This window comes from Dromaius novaehollandiae, chromosome 13 (genome assembly GCF_036370855.1).
Source record: "Dromaius novaehollandiae isolate bDroNov1 chromosome 13, bDroNov1.hap1, whole genome shotgun sequence".
NCBI classification, from domain to species: domain Eukaryota; kingdom Metazoa; phylum Chordata; class Aves; order Casuariiformes; family Dromaiidae; genus Dromaius; species Dromaius novaehollandiae.
The window spans coordinates 25,506,135-25,524,314 of NC_088110.1; the positions used below are offsets into that span (position 1 = coordinate 25,506,135).

At 43.2% G+C, this 18,180-nt stretch overlaps 2 protein-coding genes across 5 annotated transcripts; both read left to right on the forward strand.

The window, feature by feature from the left end:
• The first annotated feature begins 37 nt into the window (after positions 1-37).
• Positions 38-6,397, forward strand: TMEM231 (transmembrane protein 231). Of its 3 annotated transcripts, none has more exons than XM_026104258.2 (7): positions 38-250; positions 495-664; positions 1,596-1,724; positions 3,096-3,239; positions 3,513-3,594; positions 3,728-3,833; positions 4,713-6,397. In XM_026104258.2, the coding sequence occupies exons 1-7, from the start codon at positions 154-156 to the stop codon at positions 4,900-4,902; spliced, it is 918 nt and encodes a 305-aa protein (XP_025960043.1). In that variant the 5' UTR covers positions 38-153; the 3' UTR covers positions 4,903-6,397. The 3 variants fall into 3 exon arrangements, with proteins under 3 accessions (XP_025960043.1, XP_025960045.2, XP_025960042.2); XM_026104257.2 differs by having other exon boundaries at positions 39-421; XM_026104260.2 differs by lacking the exon at positions 1,596-1,724 and having other exon boundaries at positions 38-421.
• Positions 6,398-8,008: 1,611 nt separating this feature from the next.
• Positions 8,009-17,749, forward strand: LOC112985563 (carbohydrate sulfotransferase 5-like). 2 transcript variants are annotated; one of them, XM_026104262.2, is made up of 2 exons: positions 8,009-8,202; positions 15,609-17,749. In XM_026104262.2, the coding sequence occupies exons 1-2, from the start codon at positions 8,053-8,055 to the stop codon at positions 16,815-16,817; spliced, it is 1,359 nt and encodes a 452-aa protein (XP_025960047.2). In that variant the 5' UTR covers positions 8,009-8,052; the 3' UTR covers positions 16,818-17,749. The 2 variants fall into 2 exon arrangements, with proteins under 2 accessions (XP_025960047.2, XP_025960046.1); XM_026104261.2 differs by lacking the exon at positions 8,009-8,202 and adding an exon at positions 8,223-8,423.
• The last annotated feature ends 431 nt before the right edge of the window (positions 17,750-18,180 follow it).

Genomic DNA, 18,180 nt, shown 5'->3' on the forward strand with positions numbered 1-18,180 from the left:
TCACGGGGGCGGGGCGGGACTGCCCGTGGGCCCCGCCCAGGGCGGTCTCGTGACCCTCGAAGTGACGTCCCGGGCTCCGGCGCAAGCGGTGGTTCCCACCGCCCCCTCCCCGCTCCGGTCCCGGGCGCTGCCCCGGCTCGCCGCCATGTAGCGATGCCGCTCATTGGCCGGTGCGCTCGTCCCGCCCACGGCGCTCTGCACTCCGATAGGCGCGCCGTCCCGTCAGTCCGGCGCCGCGGCCGTTGCCAGGGTGAGGGCGCCGGCTGGCGCGGGTCCGCCATGGCCGGCGTGGAGCTGTTCTCGCACCCGGCGTTCCGCACGCGCTACCGGGCCGGGCTCTGCTCGGGCGCGGCGCTGGCGCTGCTGCTCATCGGGGCGCTCACCTACGTGCCGCCGCTGCTGCTGGCCTACCGGAGCCACGGTGAGCGCTGCTCGGCCCCGCGCCCGCGCGGCGCGGCGCGGCGCTGAGGCCCTCGCGCTGTCTCTTCCCGCAGGTTTCTGGCTGAGGCAGAGCGCGTACCTGGAGCAGCCCACCGTGCGGTTCCGCTACGAGGTGCTCTTCGTAGCCACCACCGGGCCCGGGCCGGGCAGCTTCGTGGCGTGGAGCACCTTCCCGGCGTTCAACCGGCTCCAGGAGGAGCGGCTGCGCGTCCCGCTCCTGTCGGTAGGCCTGGCCTGGCCTGGCCGGGGCGGGCGCGGGAGCGGGAGCGGCGGCGGGGAGCGGCGGGCCGGGGCGGGCGGCAGGAGGCGGCTGCTGCTCTGCGCAGAGCTTCGTGCCTCGCGGCACCTGGACTCGGGCAGGTGACTTCTGTTCAGCACAGTGGCCCTGGTGTTCTGGGGGCTGGCACGAACACGTCCGGTTATTTTCCCTGAATGTGTCTGTTCTAATACCTATATGGCATGCCGTGCTCTGGCTGTTGCAAGTTCGGCTATTAGCCTGTGGTTTTGAAAGACCATATGTGGCTAGATTCTACCTTACAACTCCTCATCCTTCTGGGATTCAACACGGGCAGCTTATCTGTCTGTGATGCCTCTGTTACATGTGCAGAAGGCTGACGTTCTGGGCCTTCTGTTGCTGAGTGGCACAGAAGTGTAGCAAGCCTTCACTCATAAGCAGGAATTGCACAAAGCAACAGCCACACAGATGCCATCGAAAGGCAGCTGGTAATGGTGCTGTGTTGTGCGGCCTAAAGGCAAGGGACGGAATCATGACCCTCAGTCACATGTTGCTAGAGGATGTGGCACAACATTCAGCACTGAGGCATACTTTGTGGCATGCAAAGGACGTGGTCAGAATGGCACAGGGCAGAAGAGTCTTTGAAGAATCTGACAAGTTTTCCCTCTCTGGGGAGCGCATCAAACATTGCATAACCAACTTAATAATGCAGATCTCTTGCTTGTCTCAAGTGCCTTGTCTTTAAAGTCAAGCAAGCAGCTTTTCATTGGTTTCCTAACTATGCAGCTTATTTGTTTTAAGGTTCTTTAGTATATGCGTGTCGCAGTTGTGGAAATCTATGTTTAAAAATGCAATACTCAGTTTTGTTTTTCTTTTTAAAGGTAAGAGCTTCTGTTAAAACTCCTATTGCTTCTTTTAGACTAGAGAAGAAGACAAAAATCAAGATGGTAAAATGGATCATTTATATTTTAAATTGGAGCTTCCGCTACAATCTACAGAACATGTAGTTGGTGTTCAGCTGATTCTGGTCTTTTCCTATCAGCTTCATGTGAGCATTTTTTGTTTTATTTGTTGTGACACGTGAGCCCAGTGTAATATTCCAGTAGCAGTTGTGCAAAGGATAAAAGAACTCTTACACATTTGAAATTGGTATCCAAAAGATTTAGTTTACCAGCAAATACTTATTTTCTTCTATATTGTCCAATAATAAAGCAGTTTAGGTCATTCCTAGTTTAGTTCTGTTTTATGTTTTGATATGCTCCATTAGATTTTTGTTTTGTTTTTTAAGCTGTGTGCTCTCCTGGGCTGTAGTGCAGCATAGATGTACAGCTAGACAGAGATGTACAACAGTATCTGGGTGGGATGGCATCAGAACATATCCAAGAATACTGCAGCAGGCAGAAGGGTGTGCATTTTTTTGAATACCGCTGTATACTTGCCATAAACAGCCAATTTTCTGAAGTGGAGGGACAAGCTACCACAGCAGGTTAGAACGCTAAGTTGTGTTCATTTAACAATTCTTGAGCTAATGGTAATCATCTACCGGGATCTTCCGTATCTCATAGATGTGAGGGGGAAGAAGGTGTTGTAGGGAGGCTGGAAGATATAGTTCTTGTCCAGCAGGGAGGCTGGAGGATGCAATGGCAGCAGAAGAATTGTATCTCTCTCGAGTGGCAATGAGAGTGTTGAAAACTTGGTTCTGTTAATGCCTAAAGCAGTGAGTGAAACACTAGTGCACAGAAACCCCATGGATGCATCTGAAAGGAACAACACAGACGAGGAGAAGTTTTGCTAGAGAGTTCAGGTTTAATTTAGCCAAGGTGCTCTAGCTGATTGTGGATGGACAAGCTTAGCAAGCATAGCTCTGAGGCTCAGAGAAAAGGCCTGACAGTCCTGACTTTATGTATGGAAGTTTTTGGTCAGTGATTAATATCATATGGAAAGTTCCAATATTCACAATGCCTTTGTTTTACAATATATATTAAAATTCTCCTTCACATTGAGGGGCCAATGAGGGCTGAGGAACTTCCTCGTTTGGCCCTTATTGCAGGGCAGGAATCTTTAGCTGGCTTTGACTGCTGAGAGTGTTTTTTTAAGTGCGTCACTCCACTAAATGTCTCTAATCATCTTGTTGGTTTTCACATGTTATGGCAAGTCCAATCTTTTGTCATTAGCCACAGATTGTTGAACTTCGGTGAATGACCTGTGGAATTTTGTTTATAAAGTTGATTGATTAACAACTAACCTCACCTGTTTAAAATATATATATATATATTTGATGCTCCCTTCTCTAGAAAAATGTGATGATCTGAAACTTGGGAATCTATAAAATCAAATCCATGCAGAAAATCTATAGATACAAAGGGACAGAAAAGTTTCAGTTTTCCTAAATTCCCTTCTCTCATGTTCACTGTTTCAGAGAATGTCAACATTTGTGATGCAGAGCATGGCTTTCCTTCAGTTTTTTTCTCCTCTGCCAGGGTCTCACCTCTATGTGAATGGAGACCTGAAACTGAAACAGAGGCAATTGCTTAACCATTGTGGACTGGATACCAGATACAATGTGAGAAAACCTTTTTTTTTCTTCCCTGTCTAATTCCCCCTCTCTCTTTTTGTAGCACCATAGATGACACCCTAATTACTTATACCCAGAGCACAGAGCGGACTTTAGAACTTCTGAAATGGTGCCTCATTAGAAGAGATTCTTCTGTTGAGATGTTCAGTCTGATGTTTACATGTATGTCTTTAAAAGCATGATTACTCTGTGTAACAAGCTCAGTAGCATTGCTTTTTTGACAAGCAGACAAATAATGCAGGTATCTCCCTGTGGTAACAGGTGTCTGTGATCAATGGCACAAGTCCTTTTGCAAGTGACTATGATCTAACAAACATCATTGCAGCATATCAAGATAGAAACGGTAAGCCTGAATGTGTAGCTGCTAATTGCAGGACAGCAGTAGTCAGCATATTAGCAGCTGTGTTGTGAGGATTTGAGTTCTGTATTAAGACTGAAAAGCCTCTTAACCTGGAAATTTTCTTTATTCATTTTAGTAACAACAGTCTTGTCAGATCCCAACCCTGTTTGGATGATTGGAAGAGCAGCAGATACACCATTTATCATAAATGCCACTATCCACTACCCAGTGGAAATTATTTTATATCCTTTGTAAACTGTGACATAACTGGATAGCATTATGCAGTCTTTAAAATACATGCCAAATGACAACACTACCCTTTCTTCTAAACTTGTTACTAAACTCTTCCTTTATTAGCTAAGCACACACTATAGTTTCAGAGTTGTCCGAGTACCTGTTTGTCCCTCTGTGTTGCGCACACTTGCATGTCTGTCCCTCTGTGTGCACCCTCTGGATGGTTCTGCTTGAACAGCCACTTATTGCCTCTCTCTAGTGGGAGCATGTGTTGCTTTTCAGCCTTGCTAAACTGGCCTTTAAGTCAATTTATTAGTAATTCAGAGTAAAATCCTCAGTAAGTCTTGCTTTGGTTTAGCACCTGCATGTGCACCTGTCATGGATGCCACTGACAAAGCACAATATTACATCTTCTGACCTAAAACAAGTTATTCAAAATTTGTATGTGAGGTAAGCTTACCAGATATTACTCCCTGCAGTGGCCCTGGCAGATCTGTTACCTGTGCAGAAAGCTGAGATTTTTACTCCAACATAATTCCTTGTTCATTACATTCTTTACTCAGTTTCTCAAACAAGAACAAGCCCACATTTAGAAGAAACTGTATAGAGCACATCTCTCATCAGGTTTACTTACCTGTTGTCTTTCTGGTGAGCCAGGGACAAAAATAGACATTTTCCACAGAATTGGTTCAAGTGTCTTCTTGAACAGACATTTTGCTGCAGCTTCTGTGGCGTGGCTCTTTAAGGTTTCCATGCCTCAAAGTCTTTTTCAGTTGTCACACAAACTGATGTCTAACCAATTTTGTGCCGTTTTGCCTCAGAGTTCTTTTGCTTAGTTAGTGTGTAGTAGTATCAGAAGCTTCTCAGTGCTCCTTGACTTTCTTTAAATATCAGCCAGGATTTTGGGAAATGATTAAATTTGCCTGGATCCAGTATGTCAGCATCCTACTTATCTTTCTTTGGGTGTTTGGTAGGATTAAAATATTTGTGTTCCAGAATCAGGTGTTGACTACAACTCCGATATCACCAGTTCTGCCAGTGTCTCCAGTACTGACCTACAAACAGCACCAGTCCTGAGGAAATGCTTGAAAAAAATTTAAAGAAATGCAGTACAAAAATACATACATGCTTTTATTCTCTGTACACTTCTTACTACTTAAGATAAGAACATTGTAAGTATGTTCTGCGTATGTTTGGTTCTTGCTTTGACAGTAATTCTACCCCCCCCCCTTTTTTTCCTTATACGTATTCATTCATATATAGCTATGGGAACACTGCTTTGGGACTGACATTTTTAATATTTCAGACAGTTGAAGAACAACTGGTTACTTTTTGTAATAGGATTGTGTTTCAAAAACTTGTAGAAATCAATCAGACCTTGCTTTTGAATGATCTTATTCTAGCTAAACCACGAAGACTGAAAATGATATGGTAACAGTAGGAATATAAAGTATTTTTGCTGTCTTGTAAATAAATTAACTGCTGAGTTTAGAAAATAGAGTTCTGTTGCCTGTTTGTATGTGCATTCATTTGCACTGTGAAAGGAAAGAAGCCAGTGAGACAAGGTGTGTGTGTGTGTGGGGGGGGGGAATTTAAGGATGAGATGGGGTTAGAGCTACACTTCCCTAAGTAGTGGCTGTACATGCTTACCAATTTAGTTATTAAATTGGATAATGGATAAGGTCAAGGTTGATGTGACAAACTTGGTTGTGGGTGATAGTATCTGATAAATTTGTGCAGTCACTTGATATTGTTATTGTAGCACTAGACCATAATTGTGGATCCAGAATAATAAAACAGAGAAGCTTAGTGTTTGACTAAAGAAAACTAACAAAAAAACTACTAGTGAAACTGTAGCATTTCAAAGCAAATGAAAAATTACTTTCGTAACTTACATGACTCACAGTTCAGATTGAGCAGATCAAAATTAAATCAATTATAATCACCTAGTGAGCAATGAAAGACCACAGCCTTCATTCCTGAGGAAAAACCAATTAGTTAATCTTATTTTCTCTTTCGGGGCTTATCCTTCACACTTAAAAGAAAGAGCAACAAAATTTAAGTAAGTTTTCAGTTTTGTATTTAAGAGTTAATCCTAGCAAAGAGTGTCAGGGAGGGAGGAAGTCTAAAGCAGTTCTAGGTGACAGTTAATAAAAATGTTTAGTGTCTCTGGCTTTCTTGAACTCTTAAGACATGGCTCAGCTATTAAATGTGGAAGAGCAACTTGAACAGCAGAACTCCATCTTCTGGACTTGGCCCTGTGGAATTGAACATCCTAGTGGTTTGAAGACCTGGCTGCTCTCTTCCTCCCCCCTTCTCAAAACAAGCAGCTTGCTTTGAACTTCTGTTTCAACTTATTTCAAACTTTGCAATCTTGCAGCTTGCATTTCTTCTAGCCACTATGTGCTGGATGGACTCTAACCTATTCTTCAGTGTAAATGAAAGAATAACGTGGGGAGTGATGTGTTGGCTATTCAACATGCTTCTGTGCTTGTGAAACTTACGTACTTGCATGTGAGTTGTGAATTATTTTAAGGAGCATTCACAAAATATAGTTTCTTCGTGCAAAGCCTCCAGTTTGCGTGGCTTTTTTTTTTTTTTTGAAGTCTGTCCCTGACAGCTTAGAGCTACTGATAACAGACTTTGTATCAGACTGCACAGCGTCTAAGCAACTGTCTCCTGCTTTTTAGTGTTTCTAGGCACTACTTTGGGTAAATGAAGGAGCCTGTGAGCTTGGTTCTGCAATATCTTAAGCTGATGTACACTAGGTCTGCTATAGCCCCAGCTCTCTTCTCCCTTGCAGTGCTGTTAGTGCTTGTGTGACTGCGTGGGTTAATTCAGGGAGCTTGCTTATTATGATGAAGATTTACTCTACCAAATATAGTCACTTTTAAGTTTTTAAGCATGACCTAAAGCAATCTCTCAGTTTACTTCTTTTGAAAGAAGAGCATTTCACTACTGGGACTAATAAGTGAATGTGGTATAAAAGGAGCAGTAAAGGAACGTGTGACAATAGGAAGGGAAAAAATGGAATACCTTTGCTAACTTTCTGGATCACTTTTATACTGAACATCATTCTCATGACATGTCAATTAAATGGTATTTGAATCGGTAAAATTTATAGGCTGTGGAAATCTTCTCAAGGATTTATGAATAGGTAAATGATATGAAATAATAGGAAGGGTCAGTTTTCACAATAGAAGGAGGAGACTGAGATGTCTGGATTGGATCTGTAACTGTACTAATCCAAATTATCTGAAACGGGTGGTGTGAATAATGAGGTGATAATGCTCAGACAGAAGAATATGAAAGTGACTGCACATGCTTGGAGAGGCATTTTACTACTTTAAGTAGCCAGGTAATAAAAATGGCAGATGAAGTGTAATGTCTGTAGCGGGAAGTTGAAGTACAAGAAAAATATACCTGGCTGTGAATTTACTACAGCTAGCATTGAAGTACCTTTAAGAAGCAGGAGTTGTCTTGGAAGGCTCTTTGTGATACACCTAAGTTCCTTTAGCTTGCTAAACAACAGTAAATGAAAAGATCCATAAAAATGCAATTGCAATTCAACGCTGTGTTACTAGTAGATCTGCTGTGTGCTGGTATCCCAGAGAGTAAGCTAGCTGCTGTTGACTGAGGAAGGACACAGAGGAATGTCAAGAATAATAAAACTTCTGGAATTGTTTCCATAAGAGAAAAAGTAAGTAGTGGCTTAAGTCAAAAGTCCCCTACCTGAATAAAACGGGGAGCAAAAATGCTTGGAATGCTAAGAGTCTGCCTCAGAAATTGTTCAAGTGCTGGTATCAAAAGTCGGGGGGCTGCTAGTTTGAAAAGAGAAACTTCATGCTGCCTCTGTTTCTTAAGTAGCCAAACAACGTGTTTGTGGCCCTGTGGCCCCTTCATCGTCCTGACCGGTTTGTGTTAGGCCTCGTGGGCGGCCGGGACGGTGCCGCCCCTGGTCCCCGTGGGATCTGCGGGGGCCTGGGGCAATACTGCGGGCGGGGGGGGCGTGGAGCGGCCCGGGCTGCGGGAACGGAGCGGGCTGGGACGGCGCCCCGGCCGCTGCGGCGGGCCAGCTCCGGGGAGGCTCCCGGGACCTGCCCCGGCGCCGCCGGGCTCGCAGGGGCTGTGCGGGCTGCTGGCGGGCACCGCCGGCCGGCGCGGGGCGGGGCGGGGCGGGGCGGGGCGGGGCGGGCGGCCCCCGGCGGGCGGCTCCTCTGCCCGGGGATGCTCCGGGGGCGCGGGGCGGATCGCATCGGCGCTTTCCTGGGCTCCTCCCGCTGCCCCGGCGCCTCGGCCACGTCTGAAAGCGGCTCATTGTCTCCGCGGCAACTCGGAGCCGCGGCAGCGCCGGGAGCGCGGCGGCGCGGCAGGAAGGTACGGCCGGGGCGGGCCGGGGCGGGCCGTGCAAAGAGGGACCTTTATCTCGCTGTTTAGATCCGGCGCTCGTTATCGCTCGCACCGCCCTGCAGGGCATGCCTCTAATCCCTCCGCGTGCCGGTCAGCTGGCGGTACCGGCCGGCACGGTGGGCCCGGGTTCCAGCTGGTCCCGCTCCCGAGCCGGCCTTTCCTTGAGCTGCGGTCAGTTGTTGGTAAAGGTAAATCTGTTGAAAAATGAGCTTTTTTTTTTCTTTCTTCCCCCCCCTCCCCCCTCTAGAGAATATGGCTGAATCGGGTAAAGGTGCTTTGGTTTGCTGGAATTAAACTGCAAAGTCAGGTACTGTAGAGAGAGTATTTCCTGGTATTCCGGGAAATGCCTTCCCGGGGAGAATGAGCTCCACTGTGCCCATTATTTTTTTCTAGGTGAACGTGACATATACGAATTTATCATCAATTCTTAGCTGTAACGTTTGCTTCAGTGGGGGCACTGTGCAGCACTCCTCAGCACGTACATGCTCAGCCTGTTTGAATTTTAAGAAACTATCACACCAGTGCAGGCAGTTTCTGAAAGAAATCAATAACATTCAGTCACTGTGAGTGTCTCTGTCATCTCATTTTCACCATCCTTAAAAATAGTTGAAATTCTCTATAGAAATTGCAACTGAGCATACCTCATCTGTTGTACATCAGTATTTCTAGTAGCTGAAAACATTTTGTGATCCTTTCAGCTGCACTGCATGGAGAAATCGGTATTGTAGAGCTATGCCTTGATGTTGCCTTTTGCTGAAGTTGGACAAATTTGACTCTTGTAATTCTGAACTGTTTTGGCTAAAAATATACAAAGAAAAAACTCAAAGCCCTAAATCTTTTGTGTATAACTTTTGTGATCATATCATGAAATCTATAGTACCTTTCATTGTATCATAAAATAATTAAGCTTGAGTGCAGGCACTTCAACTGGAAGTGACTCCTCTAATCTCATTTTCCACTAAATTGTAAAAAGGAGGATGTTTTCAAAAGCCAAATCGACACCATCAGCTGAAATGATGATATAATGTAAGAATTCAAAATACTGGATTGTAGTACCGTTTACAGCACTTTTATTACTTCCATTGCCATTTCCCTCTCGGATTAAAAATAATTAGGTGGGCAATTCTTTCAACTATGTAGCAGTGAACGACTATTGGAAATACCTTTAACTCTCTTTGAAGCATCAATAGTTGCAGCATGTACCTTCTAAACTAGTTGTGGATGAACTCTGGAAAACAACATTTTGTCAGCCAGGTGATTTCTAGTAAGAATTATTGGTAATATTATTGTGCATTGTTTCTTGGACCTGCTGTGTCACTACTGCATTTTCACATAGAAGCCATTCCAGCGGTGTTTTTATTTTACTTTTTTTTTTTTTAAATAAGTTCCATTGGTGAGATGTCTTATGTCTGGTCTGTCATGAGCAAACTTCTCTGTAAGGTACGTCAGACCTTCTGATGATCCTTGCTCTTTTTATCAAGACATGTACAAACATTTTCCTATTAATTCTAGACAATACATGATGCCATCAACTTTTTCACAGTCAGTATTGAGGTGCACCTTGGCCAGTTATAAGTACATAAATAATGCTTACATTCAACTCTAATGCTTGCTCTGATAGCATTTAGCATGTGACAAGCATATGGGAGAAAATCATTTCCAGCTATCGAAAGGCTGAGCATATAATACTAGGTATTCACTTTTCAGTAGAATAGACACATCCTGAAACATTTTCAAATTTGTATTTTTGCATGTTGCGGCAGTTGAAGTAATTTCTGCATAAGCTATAAAGAGATTTGGGATTTTTGGCTTTAAAGGTGCTGCATAAATATAAAAAACTGTTTTAAATAAAAGTATGCTGGAATTTTTCTCAGATGCAAAATGGCTAGAGAAACTTTGTCGAAGACATTTAAGATTCAGTTGCTCAGAAGTTCTTCGGGGGGGGGGAGCAGGTACCTGTAATTCTTCTCTCAGTTTTCAGCTCTTTGCTTCATTCCAGCCAGATTTTTCAGTCTTCGAGCAACAGACCCAAACCTGTTTGTTCTGAGGGAGTCTTTCATCTCCATCTTTGTCCTGACCTCGAAGAGAGTCCATGTTTCTTTCCAGCTCTAATGTGAGGCACTCCCTTTCTGCAGTCTTTTTAGTATCCTGGAAAAAATGAGCAGCATACAAGCAGGATCCCTTTCTCTTTCTTTCTCCCCCCCCCCCTTTTTTTCCCTCAAACTTTACAGTTAATTTTTGTTAATTGACTAGATCTCTTCAAGTTGAATTCTGTACTGAAAAGGTTACTACGCTGCTCAGTGCTGAACTGCAAAGATACAATTGCTTGATTCCATCATTCCTTGTCTTATGCAACAAATACATAGAAGTCCCTAAAATTAAGAGCTAAATGCTCATCCTGTGCACAAGTTATTTCCTCTCTCCTCCATTTTTTTCTGCCATCCTGGATCTGAAAACTGTTCTCTTTAGATAGCGAGTTTTCTGGGATTGGTACTGCTGCTCACTGTGTATCGGTACAGTGCTTAGTATCTTACTGGTTAAAAGTATGTACCTTGCTGTACTGTGTCCAGTCTTTCGGGAAGCAGTAGCAGCTATTAGTGTCCCTGCAGCTCAGCTTGCCATCAGAGCAGGTTTAAATGATGAAGAAAATCATCACTTTGCCGTTTACTTTGTATAATTAGTTTTGTTTGCACAATACGTAAGAATAGTCATTCTGGGGCAGACTCAGGGTTCATCTAGTCCAGGATCTTGTTTCCAGTATTAGCCCTAAGCAGACAAACTCGGTGACAGAGCTTGACTCAGGATTGTCACCTAAAACATACACGCAGAGGCTTTTCAGAATGCATTCTCAACATTTGCATCAGGTTCTGAAGAAATCATTCTGCCCCAAGAATTAATTAAAGACTTAAACATTCTGCTGTTTGCCAGAGCTCTACCAAAGAAATGCCATCACAAAAAAAGTAGTAACACTGCTTCAGCTATTCAACTCATTTATACTTAGGAATATCATTTTGTATGTATTGTCAATATTGTATGTATGTCAATATGTATTGTGATCCCACCAAGTGTGATGATACTTTAAACTTCTCAGTTGAGAGAAGTGCAAGGTTTTGAAGTGCTTCGCGAGACAACTGGACATCCCTCTCGGTCTGTCTTTCTGCCTCTTCTAGCGCCCTCACCACTTCTCTGGCCCCGTGGGTCAGCGAGGAGCTGTTTCCTAGAGCCATCGGTCACTGAGATGGCAGCTGAAGTGGCTGTAATGCTTGAACGTCCGGTGCTTCTCCCCCTGCCCCGCAGATCTGCGTGCCACATGCCTGCTGTAGTCCCTCGGGTCGTGCAGCCGCAGGGAAGCGCTGCTGGCAAGCAAGGCAGGGAGAAAGGCAATCAGGAGGCAGGAGCAGCCCCCTTCACCCTGCTGAGGGGGGCTGACGGGCAGGGAGCGCAGCTGAGCTCTGGGCAGGGTGCAGAGCGCCGGCAGAATGAGAGGCGAAGCAATGCAGAGCAAGTTGCAGGCTACTGTTTCATCTAGTAACTTTAATAAAGTTTTGGCATGTTACCTTTCCGTGCTAAGAGAGCAGCGAGTTTGCCTAACAGCACCCTCTGGTGAGTCCTGCAATGGAATAAACTGAGGATCAGAAGGAGCAGCCTGCATCACAAGGTGCTGTCCCTCACGACTGAGGCAATAACGTCATGTAATCTATTCAGTAAATTTATAAAAAAATATATATTTAACATCTTTATGATCAGGTGATTCTTCAGGGTATTCAGGAGCTCTCTGCTTCAGCTAACATTTGTTAAAAATCACGAAAGAGCTTGGTAAGCTACAATGTTACACACTAAAGGGGTGCAGGCTTACCTCAGTTTGAAAGTACCTTAACTAAAGAATGCAACTGCAGATGTGTAAAGGATATTTACATGAAAATAAAATTACACATACCCAATAAGAGACCTGTGGAAACAAAGGCACTGCTTATACAGAAAATCCAGTGAACTGGATGTGTAGTTGGCCTCATGCACTGAAATACTCCAGGATAATACTCTTATAGATGGTGCATTTTGTTTTGCAATTTTTATAACTCTTATCTTTTTCTGTGATGCCTGCATGTGTGCTCATTCCTTAAAAACAACCTAAATTTCCCAAAAGGCTGAAAGATGAAGCTTGTGTGCTGAAAATGTAATCTAGTCAGTGCTTTATTTCTATATCATGCTTTTTCTTGTAGTTTATATTGCACTGAAGAGATTCCTAGCTACAATCATTTTACATACTATTTGCAGTGCTTATATTGGGCAGGCCAGTTCAGACACAAAGTATGGGTTAATACTGCTGTTAGTTAGTTTTTCTTTGGCACAGTATTATCTGCAACAGTAGAACAGTAGTTAGGTGGGAGTTGAGGCAGGGAGAAGTCAAAAAAGCAGACAAGGCAGATGTGAAATTAAAAAAAAAAAAAAAGACTCTTGATTTGCCATCTACACGTTTATAGGTTTCCGCTGAGTTCTCCACCCCCCCGCCCCAGCCCAATAAGGTGTAAAGAACAGGTAGGGTTTGCATTTCAGCAGAGCAATCCTGATTACAGTGAAGCAGCAATTCTGTGCAGCTAAAATAGAAACATATTAATTCTTTAAAAAGCATTATTGGATCTCTAAAAGAGGTCCACAGCGCACTCAATCCACATCTACTCCGGCCAAAAATTGACAGAATCTGTGCGTGCTGCCCGATACCATTGCCAGAGCAGAAAGGGAAGACTGGACTACTTTACCCATGCTTGTCTGCCTGCATGTATTAGTAGCTATTTGAGTGAATGTATTGAACTCTGTGTCTTTTAAAAAGATATGCTCTTTTTGTAGCTTTGAATGTACTTATGAGCTTATGTACTTATATGCCTAGAAAAATAAGATTGTTTATGAGCACTGTTGTACTTGTTATTTTGTAGTTATCGCCTCAGACACAAATATGAAAATATGGCTATGTACTTTTCCCCACATTTTGCTATTGGAGGAAAGTAGCATCTGGAAGTGAAACCAATATAGATTACTAAGCAGGGTCATTCAGTATTTTGACTTGACAAAAGAATTTTAACAGCTTGGTGAAAAAGATGTGTTTTTTTTGTTTGTTTGTTTGTTTGCTTATTTTACAGAAGTTGTGTCGGTTCATCCCTTTAGCTGTGTTCATTTGCACTTTGTAAGCTTGGCAGTTAGTTGCATACTTCTGTAATGTGAGTAGTGACCCAGCAGGCTAGAGGGACCTGTCATAGGGGAAACTTAACTCTGCAGGAAATGTCTGTGTAAATGAATTGCATGACATGATTGTGCAGAAGGTGGTCAAAAGGTCTAATGCGGATAATTTAAAGACCTATGTGTGTGGCTCAGGCTGTATTCTGTTGGCAGCCATGGTCAGGGGCTCCTCCTCTCTCTTTCCCATCTCTTCTTTGTACCAGCTCCAGCACTGGTCTATGCTGTGCTGAGTTGTCTCAAGGCTAAAAAGCTAGCTTAATATAAAGTGAGTAATTTTCTTCCGGGCTGACAGACTGAAACAGCTTAGCAGAGTACCCGATAAGCATCAGGACTATGCAGGGGAGGAGGAGTGGGATGGGTGGCATGGAAGCCGCACAGACTTGGGGGAAGGGCACAGGTCTCATCCTGAGGGATGCTTTTGCAGTCATGTGTCATGGATATTTGCGCAGAGTTGCTGAGAATGTGGAACCACTGCGGAAAAGGCCCTGCCTCAACAGGCGGCGCAACCACAAAACCTTGGCAATGACCATAGCCTTACAGATAAATGAATGCTATGGTTAAGCTACAGAAATGGAGCGTTATAATGTGAAGTAGAGCACATAATAAAATTTATTAAAAAGCCATTTTTTCAGATGAGTAAGTCTAAACTAGAGTGGATAAAAAGAGTATAGCAAACAAACAACAGACGGTACTTTGGGAGAAAAAAGCCCTTCTCATTTGCTTGACTCTCCCTACTCTATGACACTGAAGTTTAGTGGCTTATATGGACTCCTTTTTGCTATTCAGCTCATATTTCTGTTTTTCTTGGCTTAGAAACAAAAGGTTAGTAACAGAGTTGTATCATGTTCATTTAAGATCCTGAGGCTATGTTTCTCTCTGTCTTGATGTGATATTCAGGTAGCAGAAAGAGCTGAAACTGCCCATTTCTACCATCTCTTTTATTTGAGCACTTCTTTCAGCTTTCGGTACTTGTGAATACTGTTTTTCATGTTCATAAGGCCAGTGCTAAGAACTTAATGCATTTATTGTGTCAAATGGGTTTGTATCTATATCCACTAGTCTGCACGTTTAACTTTCAATGGAATCCAGTGTGTGTTAATATATTTATCTTTCACTGTAACAAGAAAACTGTCTAAATGCAGTCAGATGGCAAATGCTTATATATAAAACTCTCAAGCTGATCTTCATACATAAGAAATCCTATTTCCATTGTACCATGCCTATTAAAGCACAGACTGTCTGCAAGTGCAATCTGCAAAAGTCAGAGGACCTACTTAAGAGGCAGGTGCCAAAACTGCTAGTAAAATGTTGTGAGGCATGCATGTGGCTTGAACTTTGGCTTCAAATTACAATACAGCTCCTGTTGGGATTGGCATGCCTAAAATTCTGCATGCAGGCTAATTCTAGCTTACAAGCAGGTAATTCCTTATACGCAAACTCAGAGCAGTCGGTTGTGGGGTAGATGTGCTCCAGCCCAAAGACGTGCTCCAGCCCAAAGACAGGCTCCAGCAGCTTGTCCAGTAGAACATCTGTGTACAGATGCTGCTTCAAGTTGCAAGTTTTTGCCCACCTTTCACAATATTGAAAATGGCGGTTGTGCACAGCCAGCAGTTAGTGTAGTACCCTACTGTCACTGCAGGAAACAGTTCTCACATTTGATGGGAGGATGATTTTTTTTTTTATTTCAGCAGCCACAGTTAATAAGGTTCCTGTCCATCTCTTTTAAGGGATAGACATCCTTGTATTTTTAGGTTGAAACTGAAATCCAGTGGAAAGAGTCAGAAAAAAATTCTCCTTGGCAGCATCACCCAGAATTGAAGTTGAGGCTATTGTGAATTTTTTAGATTTTTTTTCAACAGTTGAGCAGCATCAACACGAGACTTCCTTCAGCATCAAACATTTGCTCCAAGCTTATTTCTACTGTGATCTTGCTGCCATGAAGCTCATTCTTTGTTTCCAACACCTCCCATCTGCAGATGTTCTCTTTCCAGTGCTACTAATTAAGGAACCAAGTAATGCCAAATGCATACACAAATATTTAAACAGAGGGCTTACTAATGCATGAATTCATATTGTATAGGCTTTACCATTGTTATGCCATAGCAACAACTATTCACCAACAATTTCATTTTCTTTTTCAGCTTTTTTATTGTTTTTCCTCAGTGACAATGGCAAGGATTCGGATTACTAGCGCAATCGTTATACTTTTTGTTATGGTTCAGACTGGATTCTTACTCTTCATGTATGCCCGGTACAGTAGCTTCATGCCTCAATCTGAGGAAAAACCATCTCAAGTCCACATCCTCATTCTCTCCTCCTGGCGGTCAGGATCTTCTTTTGTTGGTCAACTTTTCAGCCAGCACCCCAGCGTCTTCTACCTGATGGAGCCTGCGTGGCACGTGTGGGTCACGATGTACCAGAACAGTGCCAAAGTCTTGCACATGGCAGTGCGGGACTTAGTCAGGTCTGTCTTTCTGTGTGACATGTCTGTGTTTGATGCCTACATGCCTTGGAAAAGAAACTTATCCGATCTCTTTCAGTGGGCAGTGAGTCGGGCTCTATGTTCAGCTCCTGCTTGTGACTCTTTTCAACGTACTGACATAACCAGTGAAATGGCGTGCAAGACTCTCTGTGGTCGGTACCCGTTCAGCAAAGTGGAGGAAGCTTGTAAAACCTACAGCCACATTGTCATCAAGGAGGTCCGGTTCTTTGACTTGAAGGTTCTCTACCCGCTTCTTACTGATCCTTCCCTGAACCTCAAAATTATTCACTTGGTTCGTGACCCCAGGGCAGTTGTCAAGTCACGGGAACAATCAGTCAAAGCATTAGCCCGTGACAATGGGATTGTTTTGAGTACCAATGGCACTAAAGTTGAAGACAGCAAATATAAAGTAATGCAAGAAATTTGTAGAAGTCACGTTCAGATTTATGAAACAGCTACTCTAAAACCCCCTAGTTTCCTTAAAGATCGCTATCTAATGATCCGTTTTGAAGATCTGGTAAGAGATCCTTTATCAGAAATCTCAGAAATGTATAAATTTGCAGACCTTAGTTTGACCCCCACACTTAAAAGCTGGATCTATAATATCACACATGGACAGGGACCAGGAAAAAAAAAAGAAGCCTTCAAAATCACATCCCGAGATGCAGTTAATGTTTCCCAGGCCTGGAGGAATGTTCTTTCCTTCCAGAAAATTAAGAAAGTACAGGAGGTTTGCAAAGGTGCTATAAACATGCTTGGTTATCAGCTAGTGGATTCAGAAAAAGAACAGAGAGATCTGTCACTGGATTTAGTGTTGCCAAGACGACAAAACCAATTCAGTTGGTCATCATTTAATCCAAAGAACTAAGACATTACTCCAAGAGACTGGGGGTGGGGGGGACTATTTATAGTGCAGTGTATAGGTAATTTGAAAATCCTTGTGCGCTGAATTTAATTATCTTCCTGTCACCTGTTTTTCCAAACTATGTTTTTTTCTGAGTTTCTTACACTACAAAACAAAACAAAAAAAGAAGTGCAACAAGAGATTTGTCAGATTACAGATTTACAGCCCAGCTGTGCTGTTCTCAGCATTGTTTTAAGAATATAATTTAAATACTTTCTATTAAAAGATGAATTATCAGAGATGTCTTTTTTTTTCCTTCATTGATAATAGTTCAATTCTGTTTTCATACTTTAAATATTTAAGAACCTCAGTTCCTAATTTGTATTAGAGGGACAAAGTAGAAACTTGTTTCCGCCAGTTCCAGAATCATGTGCCTTCTTTTGTTTTAAAGCTGTCTTCCAGTTGTGTATTTTTTTAGACCTCTCTTGACATTTTTAATTTCAATGTAAAAGTTCTCCAAGAGCTGGAATAACTGCAGTAGTCAAATTGTAAAAGGCTTAAACAGTAACTTCATTTATTGGTAGATTTCTTAGTACTTTGGAATGGCAGATTTCTCAGTCAGACATTTGAATGTGACACTGGCATAGAGTTCTATCTTGGAGTGCAAAAAGTAAAGGAGAGGAAGAAACTTTGAGCGGAGTCACTGTGGAAGTAGCCTGTTAATGTTGCCTTAGTGGTGTGTTCTAACGCTGTGACACAGAGTAGGCACATGCTTCTCCCTGCAGTGCAACTCCCATCATTAACCCCTCTCTCTTCAGCACTACAGGTGGTTGCTAATGAAGATCACTGAGAAATATAAAGTGCTTTGGGAATCTGCGTGTTGATTGTACTGCTGTATGAAAGTGATCAATGCAAACAATTTTGATAGCAGAAATAAAGATTGATTTTATACAATATGTCTCAGGATGGACAGTACATGTTGAAGCAATACCAGATACCCTGTTAGGACTAACTGAAGAATGTTGTGTGCTAGGTTAGGATGAGCACAACAGCTTATCATTGTCATGACTATGATCCATAGGAGATGGATGGTCCTGTCACTCTAGATGCTGGGCCCATTGATTCCATGTATCCTCGTGGAGGTCTCCAGGACCCACACCCACCGTTTCTGGGACTTTTCCCAAGGGCCCCAGAGCTACCATGGGGCCTGTGGAGCCCTATTTTTTTTTTTTTTTTTTTGTCTGTTGGGCTTTTCCAGGGACTCTGGGCATGTGCTGGCATCTCTGGTAAATTCCCCAGTTCTCTGGGGACCAACTGAACACTCAGGTTACATGTGGCTGCTTCTTCATCTCGGGGAATGTGGACCTCGTGGCTGTGAAGGGTATTT